Here is a 12,542-nt window from a genome sequence, read left to right on the forward strand (position 1 = left end):
CTTCAAAACCAGAAATAGTCCTCAGTTCTGGGTGTTATCCAATGAGTTTGCGAGGTGTACTGGCAAAGTGCACGTTTGACACCTCAAAAAGCAGATTCGTACACAAGAAGACAATCCACTGCTGTCTAGAGCTGCTGCTGGTGCTGGAACTTTCTGTTTGGGCAAAAAAAAACTTTCTTTTTTTGTTAAATCTTTTTGGAAAATGAAGACTTGTCTGGAAAAAGTGAAATGGAACATTTCAGTAGCATCCAATGTCTGATACTTGATACCTGGGAGCCGAAACAGGGCAGGGTGCTACAGAAAAAGAAAAGATCTCCAGAAGAAGAATATTATCCTGGATCATTAGATTTTATCCTTGTAACTGGCATGAAATTAGAAGTCACATAAACCAGACTAGAACTGAACCACAATCTGTATTCCTGTGCTGTGGGAAATACTGATATAGTATTTTATTTTACTTTACTTTATTTCCCAGATTCAAAATACCAAAAAAAAAAAAAGAAAAAAAAAGATCAAAACTACACAGCATTAAATGTTTATAAAAATGATTATTTGGAAATGCAAAATATTGTATTTCTGTTTATGGAGAGCTCTGCAAATCATTTTATCCTCTGTTCCTTGAACTGAATAGCTTCTGAATTCGCTCTAAGTTACAACCTTGTCCCCCTGTAGTGCTATCTCACTGCTGGTAGTTCTGGCTGAGGTACAAAACATCAGCGTCTACCCTAGCATTTATGCCAGACTGATGGAGAGAGGTCCCTGACTGGACTATCTCTCTGCCTGTGACTTTCTGTATGGCACCATCAGAGGGGAAACAACAAACCGAATGGAGGACTCATTCTGGAAAGGAAGACTGACCCATAGGATTGATGAACAGGACATCTAACATTTAAGTAGCTAAAGGCAGGTGAGATGAAATCCCCCCCCGTGACACAGTCCCAGCAAGGGAATTTATCTGAAATTCTTGTGAACAAACTGAGGCTTGAAAGCCAAAGGCCAGTCAGCACTTTCACAGGGGCTAATTCAGTTCTCCAGCTTTTGGGACTGCGTGTAGCTCAGATGGAATTGGTGGGACTACACCAGCTTAGCTTCTCACCCCTGTATGAAGTTGTCATTACTTTTTGCACCGTGATTGTCATTGCTGTAAAACATAAAAGTAAATCAGCATGTGTGAGAAAAATCTTACTGCATTAGCATAGTTTTATTTTCTGGGCTTAATACATTTTGCAAGAAGACCTTAATAATTTACCAAGGAATGGCATGTAAGAATCATTTCTCTGCAAAAGTAATGAATCAGTATCTAAGGGAATTCCCTTTCTTTAAATCAAGTTAGAGAAGTAAGACACTTACTGTAAACTGTATTTGGCAGCCTCCCATGATATAATCTAAGAAAGAATGCATCTTGTGGATCTGCAGACAAGAAAGCAAGACATTCAAATTAGCTGTGTACAGCTAAAACATCAGAGAACTGCCTGAAAAAAGTAAACTGGAAGGAAGGAAGGGACCAACTGAAAATAAGGTAAAGGAAGAAAGCGTTAAATATAGTTTGAGACAGAAACAAAAATGTAAACACAGAAAATATAAAAATTCTAAAACTACAGAAATAAAAATTCACATCAAAAGTAGAACCAAGCTCTGCTCCTTCTCAGTGGGAAGTCAGTGGAAATTTTGCTATTGGTTTAGGAGGAACAAGAGCAATTTTGTAGAAATGATGGAAGGATTAGAAAGGAAACACACAAAAGGCCAATTGCCAAGCCTGTAGGTGTAAGAGTTTAGTACTGCCTACTCCATTGCACAACAACAGGGATAGGGCAAGAGAAATGAAAGAGGAGAGTTGGAGACAGTCAACTTACTTTTGGGATTCAAGTCTTTGTCTTTACTTTTTGTAGTGGATCAGTTCCCATTGCTATTCTACATGCAGTTCCACTTTGTTGTCTACATTTCCAAACACCATTAAAATATATCGCTGAGAGCTTAGTAAAGAAACAGCCAAAGGGCAAAACACGTTATTTACCTTGCACTGGTTAAGGATGACGATGCCTGAGTTCTTGTAATTCTTCTTCTTTGCTTTGTACTTGGGGTTAATGCATTCCCATTGTACCTGTGAAAAATAGCAGTCACTGCTTGAAGGAAAATTTATGTACAAATTGAATAATTAACAAAAATGGCAGTGTCTGATTTCCACAGTTGACTAAATCCTATCAAATAATGGTGCACACAGAAGAAAAAATGAAAACCACGAACTATACAGATCTTAACAGAAAAAGGCCCAGGGCAAACATCTGTCTTCAAACATATATGTATGGACACAGCACTGAGAGAGATATCCAGATTCGTGTACTGTCATCTTCCAGTCTTGCAGGTTCGGGTGTACATAAGAAAGACTGTGAATCTTTTGAGATCATTTAAGAGGAGGAAAAAAAGAGGGAACTTAATACAAATGAAAATACTGGAGGGAACAGCCCAATGCATTGTATTAACTACAAAACTGCCTACGCAGTAACACTGGTGTTTTGTACTAAACTCATGATTAGAGAAATTCTGATCAGAGATAGTCTTGCTCTCTCTTGAAAGAGAGCAACAGTTTCTCCTTTAAGTCTGATAGTAAAATAAAAAGTTAAGAAAATCACTAAAAAGTGCACAAAGATGCAATTAACTAATTACTGATATATTTGAAAATTATCCCTAAGAATATATTAAAACCCCTTTTTGAGAATATTCTGATTAGTTTTATTTACAAATAGTCAATTTTACAGCAAAATAGTCCTACCTTGTTACTGAAATACATTGTCCTGTTCCCATCATAACATCTCCCTGAGTCTTACTGATTTCCACTTCAAATGTTCTGCACTCCTCTGGTTTCAGGCAGATTGATAAGGCCAAGCTTTCAGACCCTGACCTCTAATGACTATATATTATTAATGTCTCTTACTGCAGGATTAAAATATATGTTTGTACATGCAAGTATCTATTGGCATTTGTAAATCCAGATTTGTATAGGTAATGTGTTATTAAATATGGTTAAGAACATTACTATTTTCTTTCAGGGCATTGTTTTCAAGTGCTGGGAGAAAACATGTGAGCTGCTAATGTTATGTTGGGTAACATAAAGAATGTATCTCCAAAGGGAACCAGGATGGTCTATTATCTGAAAATCCCTATTATGACATTTTGAAATGAAACATATCTGTCTTAAGTGTTACAATGCTTTGTCTATAGTGAAGACCTTCATATAAGATCTGTCTGAGCAAAGTGTTTGAACACGTAAAATCATTTTTACCTTATGAACAGCCCCAGCAATTTCATCGAGCTTCAAACCACTGCCTAACAGCAATTACTTGGATGTCCCTGAAGTATTTCAAACTTAGAGCTTTTGCCAAATGTCAAAAAAGGGAAGGCAAAACATATGGCTTTGGAACAATATGAGGCCTTATCTGCACAGGAGAGGAGGAGTATTTTCATCACTGTGTTACTGGAGACAGGTGACAGAGCAAAGAATAGGAAAAGACAAAAAAATATTCCAACTGCAGGAAGCACATCTGCTTGCTCTTCCAGTTAGCCTACAGCTCAATTATTTGTCTTGTGAAATGAATTTTCCAACTGAGAAGACAGGCAGACACAGGCCCACATGTTCAGGGGAAATCCTCCATAAACATTTTTTCTCTACTCAGGAGAAGCAGTCAGGCTTAAGAAATAAAAGCCTTTCTCTCCAAGTAAAGAGAGCGCTCTGTGACACAGCACCAGAGTGCAATAAGCTCGTATTTGGGAAAGCAATCTGACAGCGAGGCAAAAGCACTGCCCACTTGCGTCTTGATACATTGCTGTCTGGCAAAACGGTTTAGCATACAGTTGTCTCCAAACTTATTGGAAGCATTCCTACAGAGAAATTGTGCTGTCTGTATATTACAAAGAAACTGTAATATATCAAATAGAGAGAAAAAATAGGAGTCAGGATTTGTGTTCCTCCCTTTGACACTGAACTACACTGCAGAGACCTTATTGCTTTCCCCTGAACGTCCAAGGTACACTTCTTTAATTTTATCATCCTCCAACATGAACACTTTTCAATGTGTATGTTTAAACAAGGCCTGACCTATATGAACCCTTACACTATGCACATAATTCCTCTACTTGGGAAAAGGATTATTTAAGCCTGCTAAACATTATGTTCATGTAATTGGTTTCTGGAAGAAGTTTACACTATATAAGGACCAAAGTGGCATAAAACACTACTTCAGGGGACAAAAATCTGTGCCTGTGGCCAGCCTCTCAGCTTCTCTGTGCTAACTGTAAAATGCAACTAGGAATGTTCACCTACCTTTGCAATGCATTTTGAGATGTATGGATAACAATTCTCAGCAACTATCTAAAGCTATTGAAATATTCCATGTGCAAGTCACTAACATGTCATTGGCTGATGTGGATAATAAAGCAAAGGAAAGAACAGACTAGCAGATTCCTAGAAAGTAGGAAAACAGAAAGAAGAACAATTTTGCACCTATTAAATCTGTTGATGTGATAGTACAAAGAAGGGAAGGGGACAGGAGAGGACAGAAGGAAGAAGTCCTTTCCCAATTCATAGGCTTAAAAAACCAATAAGACTGTTTTACATAAAACTCTCAATCTTCACTTACCCGCAAAGATCCAGTTCTGACCTTGGCAATTCCCACAGTTCGAGCTGAAGATGTGACAAGCATCATTGGAAGGAAATATACAGGCCTTGTCATATCTCCAGCTCTTCTAAAGGGAACAGAGTTCAGAATACAGCTCTAAACAGGTAAGTAATAACGAGAAACAATTTTCAAATATTTTGCTTGCACTGTGAGGCCAAGCTCAATTTTCAGTCTGTTCCTACATTCGCAGTATTGATTTGGTATCTGACTTTTTTTAATTGATTCATTTTTGTGTCTTAAATTAACTTTTCATTTGAGAGGAAACTAATGCGAAAGGCTGCAATCTGACACTAACGGTAAACATTGTGAAGTTTGAATTCATCATTCTGAAAGTCACTTAGCATTTCCTCCAAATGCCTGGCAGCTTCGGGCTATACAAGCTCTTTCCCTGTCAAACCACGCAGTGAATCTGAAACAGAAAGCAACCTGGTTTTAACTGTCTCCTGGTAATTTAATATAAGTACTGTTGCAAATGTGGGTAATGAACCCCCAGACTATACTGCTTTGGTGTTTCTTTCATACCCTGAAATTTAAACCACCACGCGGAGAATTTCTGAATGTAAAACAAACTCCATCCAGTTATTCTTCAGTGAAAGTCAGCAAACCAACGCTAACACTTGTAAGGTCCTAATCCTTTCCCTGCTGTAATGAGGAGACACAGATCCCTCAATGGGAGACGTTACTCTCTGCAGTGAAGGATGCTGCCTTCCCAAACATCCTTAGCCCTTCTTTTACCAAACCTTCAGAAGAGAAGAGGAAACGGTGCAACCACCCATGCCACAAACCAGCAAAGGGAAGTGGAGATCACAATGTGTAGGCAACCATTGTACAACCAAAATTTGAACAGTATGTGGCTACCAGTAGGGCAAGCTATTCAGAGAAAGAAATGAAGGTGTCAGGAGAGTTTCATGTACGCTAAGGCAAGAGAAATCACGCTACAGAGCAGTTGCTTTCTGTGGGAGACTGTGCTTGCACACCAGGACATCAGGTAGTCCTGTGAGGAAAGGGCTAGAGAGCTATGGCAAAGCTTGGGTTATCATTAGCATGTTCTCTTGCCTCCCCTGCAATTCTTTTGCTTCTCTCTTGTTCCCTCACATACAGCTGCTGCAACGAATTGCATAGTTTGTAAATGACAGAGGAGGCATCACGGTCTAATGGACAGGGAGAAAAAAAACAATCGATAGCAGGCAGCATTATATCCTGCATTATCCCTTTCTGATGCCTCAAGAAAAGCAAGTCACTTTTAAGTGAACTGCAACTCCTCCTGCCCGAAAGGCTAGTTTATTCCTGCCGTCCCTTCAGGCAAGAGGACAGAACGTTTTGGTTTTTTTTTTTTTTTCTCCTTCTGTCCCAGAAAGACCTCCACCACGGGAGAAGAGCTGTTTTTAATCACTATCAGAGGTTTCCTCTGGAAACTTGCACCTGGGGAATGAAGTGAAAATCAAAGCGTTTCTTGTTTCCCCAGCCAAGGCCCCCAGCCTCACCCGCACTCCTGAGGTTGCGCCACTGGTTGCCGAATCGCACGATGTGGCAGGTCCCTGACATGGCTGCACCCTCCTCCGAGGCCTCTGTTCCCCTCTCTGGGGCCAGCAGCAGCTGCTGATGTTGCAGACAGTCCTGGATGAACCTGCCTGTCTCCTGACAAAACTAGACATGGAATTGTCCACTGGTGTCAATGAATTCCTTGGCACATTACCAAAGGCTTAAAGGTCTCATCCTTGCTCAGTTGTTTGAAGAGCTACCTGATGCAAAGGCCCTGAGTTAGGATCATAGTCAGATATCTGGACAAATGGGGGAACCCAGCTCAGATCCCCTCAGGACCCCATTCAATCTTGTGCACCTCAGCAGCCCTCCTCGCCCCCCTAAAGACACCCCGAACTTGTGGGAATGTCAGTGGAGGTGGTAAGTACAGTAGGGTTTCTTCCTCCCCTTTCCCTTTTGTGTGTGTGTATGTGTACACGTTTGTCCATTTTTATGTAATACAGGAACAGATTTTTCCCTTATGTAACTCCCGTGCTGCGTGGGGATCCAGGTGGTTTATGTTTCTATGACTTTTTTTTCCCTAAATCCCTCTGGTTTTATTGCCTCTGTTTAAAAAAAAAAATTGTGACTTTTCTACTTAGTGGAGGATTTCTCCTTCCAACTATGAAAAGCTTTAATAGTCCTTAAATTTTTATCAAGCTTTTCTAATCTTGTTTTCAAATGTTTGATAGATTAATATTAGAACACCTTATAAAACTGCCACTGTACACACATATTAAAAATATATATCATACATATATTTGGGACAAATCTTAAGCATACAATAAAACTCAAAGTATTTACTAGTATTTCACGAAATACCAACTGTCACAAATAGGGATGGACTTGTTCTTACTGTGTTTTCTTGTGTCAAGATTATGGTGAAGGAGTAAATGATGAATTTTGGAATGGTGAAAAATGCTAAATAGAAGGTTTAGAAACGCCCGGTTCAGATGTGCATTTGAACAACAGGATGTCTTTGTGCCATTTTTTATTGGTGGTCAGTACAAAAACAGGCTAGGTGTGACAACACGGTAGTTATTATGGAACAGAAACTCATACCAAACTATTATCCTGAGGCTGTTCATGATCAGGAAGTCTTCTTAAACAGCATGAATTAATTTCACCTGTACCACCAACCAAAGACCTTCAAACTTTCCCAGAATTCAGTCCTTTCCATTGAGAAGCAACTGTTACTCCGAAGGAGTAATAATTCAAGACTTGTGAATCTCACCCAGGACCTGCCACATTTAGGAAAGAATTCATAAACTACTCATGCCATTCCTGATCAAAACAGGTAATCAGTCATTCAGAGAAGGAATCTTCTCTCCTTCCTTCACACGCTACTCGTTCAACCACTAGCAAGCTGCCAGTGCTAGATTCACAACATTTATCTAAATGATGCCTGGTCTTAAACACAAATTCCCAAGAAATCTCACAGTGGAAGCAAGCCAGCAAGCCACATATAAGCTCATCTAATCAGATGCTGATACTCAAAATTTGGGATAATCAGTACCCAGCCCAGGAATGGAACTGAAACAGTCTTAGAAGCACCATCACCTCCTTTAAGTAAGCAGGGGACACATATCCATTCTGACCATCTCAAGTGGTTCTGTAGCAGTTGATAGATTGGCTACAGGATACTTTTATCTTGTAGCCAAGAGGGGGAGGATGAAGAATGGGTCAGAATACTCTGTGCTTTCTGGAGAACAAACTATGTGCAATTAAAAGGCAACTTCAAGATCCTTGTCAGCTCCTCCAGAGATGAGGTGAGCTGATGAAATGGTGAGAAGTACTAGCAGCTCACAGATGACACACAGTTCTTCCTGCTCACCAGCACAAACTACTATGTTACTCCCACCCTTATTGATTAATGCTTTTATGACAACTTGTGGAGCTGATACCAAGTAATACAGACGTTGCCGATAGGCAGAGAGGGAGAGCTGTGCCACTGGTGTAGCCTCCTTTAACACCGCACAGATTTGCAGCTGGTACTTAAGAAGAGTTCCTGGATCTCTCATCAATGATAAATGTTCCCTCCTATTCTCTCTCGTTGCCTGGGAGAGTGAAAAACCCTGGTTGACAATCACTAGGGTGTTTTGATTATCTTTTAATTAACTTTTGACAGAACTATAGCAATGTACTGTAGCTGGCCATGAAGTCTACTGCACAAAACAAAATATAACCAGAATAAAAAGTTTCACTGTGTCTCCTTAGCAACTTAAACAGGGATGTCAGACCCGAGTTCTGCTCTTCACACTGGCTTCCACAGCATCTGAGATGAAATTCGAGGTTTTGGTCCTCATCTTTGACGCTCACTGTTGTGATGCTATGTGAAAGAATGCCTAACGCCATGGGCTGAAGGATGTAGCTGGGGGTTTTATTCCTCTGACTGAAAGAATTACTACATGGAAAACAGAACATCTTCTGGTCTGAGGCTATGAAAAAGTCTCTTCTAGAAAAGAAGGGCTCTGTCTAACCTACTCATCTCCTCACCCACATATAATTACATTTCTCTGATGTGGCCTTCCTTATTAGAAATAGCTAGCAACACATGCACTGGAAGGCAAAACACCTTCCTCCTCCTCTGCCATTCCCTCAAGGTTTACTAAACCCCCTTTATTCAAAGTAAACACTCCATTGCACATGCTTTTTTCTTTGGGGAGAATAAAACTAAAGAAAAAACTGACAAATGCTAATCACATTACTTAATGTTGCACAAAGGATGTTGAGATAAACCATGCACTGAGATGTATTTATGGGGTCCACAGCTAATGGCATATATTGCCTTTAGCATCAAAAATTATTTCTGAAGAATAGAGAAAAAGGCGAGATGATGAGAGAGGAAGGGACAGAGAGAGAGAGAGAAAGAGGAGAAAACAGAGAAAAAGGAGAGAGGATGAGGGAGGAAGAGAGGGACAGAAGAAGAGAGAAAGAGAGAAAGGGAAAGGGAAATTGCTCTCTGGCTCCAGCCAAGTGACAAGTGACACGGTCTCCCACACAAGCGACCTCTCCTGTACAACATGTGATCACAATCCTTTTTCCATAACTATATTGTTTTCACCAGGATTTGCTCAAACTCCCTACTGCTTGTTCTTGCCTGTCATGCTATTAGTGCTCACTGAAGCCTGCTTTCATCAGGTGCAAGAGCCATCTAGCATGTGCATGTATATTTTCTGGGCAATATTTATTAGCCACTTAAATGACTATTACCTACTATCTTATCCACTAAATCTTGTTTTCCTCTAGAATAGACTACAAAACAAGGATTAGAAAAGAGGAGGGGGGAGAAGGGCTGATTCTCACATTGGTGGCAATTGTGTCCTGTGAGAACTGGCTATAACAACAGCATTGGGTTTTGCAGGTGCAAGCCCACAGAATAACTGCACAGTACCAACAGAACGAGAGCAACAAGGAAGAAATAATGCCACAACGCCTTAGATGTGTGGAGGAGAAAAGCTGCGCTTTTGCAGTGAAAAGCAGATTGCAATGTTACAGGTGAAAGGCAGCCTACCGACTGACAAATGGCAGGCCCTTAGCAAGACACAGGCTCAGGCACTTAAAGCATTGTGCAACATTAAAACATTCCTGGACGGCACTCTGATACTGCAGTGCCAGCCTAGAACAAGAACTGACAAATGGCTGTACTAACTTCTTATGCCTCTGACAGAGTAACTATGCTTTTCGCTAACTGAGGATGAAAAGAGCACGCTGTTTCTCCATCACAATAAAGAATATATAGTTTATCCTTCACAGCCATTCCTGGCACTACAGACTGCAAGTCTCTTGTCTTGGCCAACAAGCTGTCTGTTTGGGAAGGACTGTGATGCTCTTTTGAAGACATTTACATTGGAAATGCACACCCTTTACCACTCTCACACAGTCCCTTTCCCAGCCACGGGTATTTGTATACAAAATTGGAGTGTTGTCACATCACTGGCCTTGTTAACGTTATTCACTCTGGCATCTGTTTACCTCTTTAGGTAGGTTTTATTTCCACTCAAATTGAGTTTGGTTTAAGTTTTGATCCTCTGACTTAATTTGAGAGAACAAAACAGGGTTTCATTTACACTCAAGTTCTGTTCAGAAGTTATTTATAATGGGTTAATATATGACGGATACATATCAACAGTATTTTACATGCATGAGCAACATTTGCTAAACTCTAGGTTGTTCTAAGAACATCAATAGAAAACACCTAGAAGAATCATATAAACCTCTTGACCTATGGAATAGCCTGACTGCTTACCATTTATTAAACACCTTCTGACTCTTTGTTAGCTTTCTATTAACACATTATAAACAGAACCTTAATATAAAGCCCAAATAAAGCTTATTAGGCATTTGTGTTTGGTTTTGAGATAATCATGAAGCAGTGAATACAAATTATCAGCAGATTAGAAAGTCAATATTTTTAACTCTCCCTCAGACAATTTATCAAAACTAACACCTTCAGGAGTAAGTAATAATAGCAAATTACAATTTCTGGAATTAGATATGCCAAATCATTTATCATATTCAATAATTACCATCAACTTCAATTTGAAAAGATCAGACTGACATAAAGAAGTTAACTTATTAATAAGCTAACAATTTCATTTTCCCTTAAGACTGTCATTCATGAGATATTTAGGAAACAGATTAGTTTCATCATGATGGGTTCAAGTTAGAGCTGGCAGCAATGAACGCAGCACATGAGAAATGGAGGAAGACGGAGAATGACCCTCACCCAGTAAAGGCCAGTAGGGAAATGCTTTGAGTACCCAGACTGGGCATCGGTTTTGCTGTAACAGCACAGCACCTCACAGAAACCATGTGCTTGGGCTCAAAGGAAATAAATCTTAGCAGAAAGAAATGCTTGTAGAATGTGAACTAGAAAAAGACCTTAAGTACTTCAGGCATGGAAGTACAGGAAAGGCTGCTTTTTGCATTTTCAGATTAGCATGTCCAGATAACAGTAAAACCTATGGGAGAGATCAACACAGCAACTAACTTCTGAGAGACAATAAGGCAATGTCACTTACTTTATTACAGGATTGTCTGAAGAACACTGCTCTACAAAGCTTACACATTGAGATTGCTTGGGTGGTTTCCACTTACCTGTCTTCCTTCCATAGCTCCTCGCATTTCCTTGAAAGTCGAGCTAAATTCTCCAATGAAGTCATGCTTTCCATTGGAATCCCAGTCCCAAACTATGCACTGGGGAGGCAAAGGGGAAAAGAACAAAAGAGCGCATTTTTCTTCAGCTAGAAAACAGGTTTTATGGAAAAATACCACAGGAGAAATTACGATATGCATTGGGTGACATATTAAAAACATATTCTTGTCCAGATCAAAATGAAATGACAAGTGGAATCTCAAAACAGCTTGCTACTGACAGTTGTGTGTTATGGAGTTGGCTGATGAAAGCAAGTTCATGTATTTTAGAAAGAAAGGATTCCTTGACTCCATCTTTTTGCTAGGTGTAAAAATACAGGATTATGTGTATTTGCATGTTCATGGTCAAATGGTGTCCTGAATTAAGAGTAACTTACCTCATTGAAGTGCTTTACAAGTACAAATTAATATTCAAAACACTAGCTGCCGTGGGCAAACATTACCATTCTCATTTTTACAGTCAGTGAAGGTGAGACAATAGTTACAGAGATCATTTTCTGAAATGGCTTTGAATTTATACACATCAGTGTTTGGTGCCCATATCTTGGCTGTTTTCCAGTGTTGCTCAACAGTGACTATTCAAACCAAACCTCGTTGGTAGTCATTCCTGAATTCATGCATAAACACGAATATCTCAATGAGTTTGAGCTGCAAGAATTTTATTTTACAGGCATTGCTAAATACAATTCAGCTAACCAAGACTGAAGCACATAGCAATAACTACATGCTTTCCTAAATATTAATTTTAAAACTGGCCCAAAGACAACAAAGGGGCTCACAACTTTAAAGAACAAAATACCAAATTCAGCCTCATGGTCTCCCTAGATAAAGCTTGCATACATTGACATAATCAGGAGGCCTTTACTGAAAATGTCCTGCTATAAAATATCTCTTCTTCTTTTTTTTAAAGCACAAATGCCTCAAAGCCATCTGCACTGTCACATGAGCAGTGCACTGACATTTGGCTATCAGATGGCTTTGATGATAACTTTGACTCCCTCCTGAGGGCCAGGGTCTTCTAGGTCTGCGCATGGGTGTGGGGTGAAGACTGCATTGGTAGAAGTAGTAGAGGAGCTCCCCGCTGAGAAAGGCAGGAATGAAACATAACTGGGAGTGGTGAGGCAGCAATAGTGGGGTACCAGGCTTAACAACAGTGGGTTTTATCAGGCCACTTTGTCTCAACAAGGCTTA

At 39.9% G+C, this 12,542-nt stretch overlaps 1 protein-coding gene across 1 annotated transcript in view; it reads right to left on the reverse strand.

Moving 5' to 3' along the window:
• Positions 1–12,542, reverse strand: part of CPNE4 (copine 4) — a 244,692-nt gene that overhangs the window by 44,497 nt on the left and 187,653 nt on the right. The window contains exons 8-10 of the mRNA XM_075495585.1: positions 11,295–11,393; positions 2,015–2,101; positions 1,351–1,410 (exon numbers count right to left, since the gene is read on the reverse strand). Of these exons, the coding sequence (XP_075351700.1) occupies positions 1,351–1,410; positions 2,015–2,101; positions 11,295–11,393 (246 nt within the window). The remainder of the gene's footprint in view (positions 1–1,350; positions 1,411–2,014; positions 2,102–11,294; positions 11,394–12,542) is intronic.

This window comes from Mycteria americana, chromosome 2 (genome assembly GCF_035582795.1).
Source record: "Mycteria americana isolate JAX WOST 10 ecotype Jacksonville Zoo and Gardens chromosome 2, USCA_MyAme_1.0, whole genome shotgun sequence".
Lineage (NCBI taxonomy): Eukaryota > Metazoa > Chordata > Aves > Ciconiiformes > Ciconiidae > Mycteria > Mycteria americana.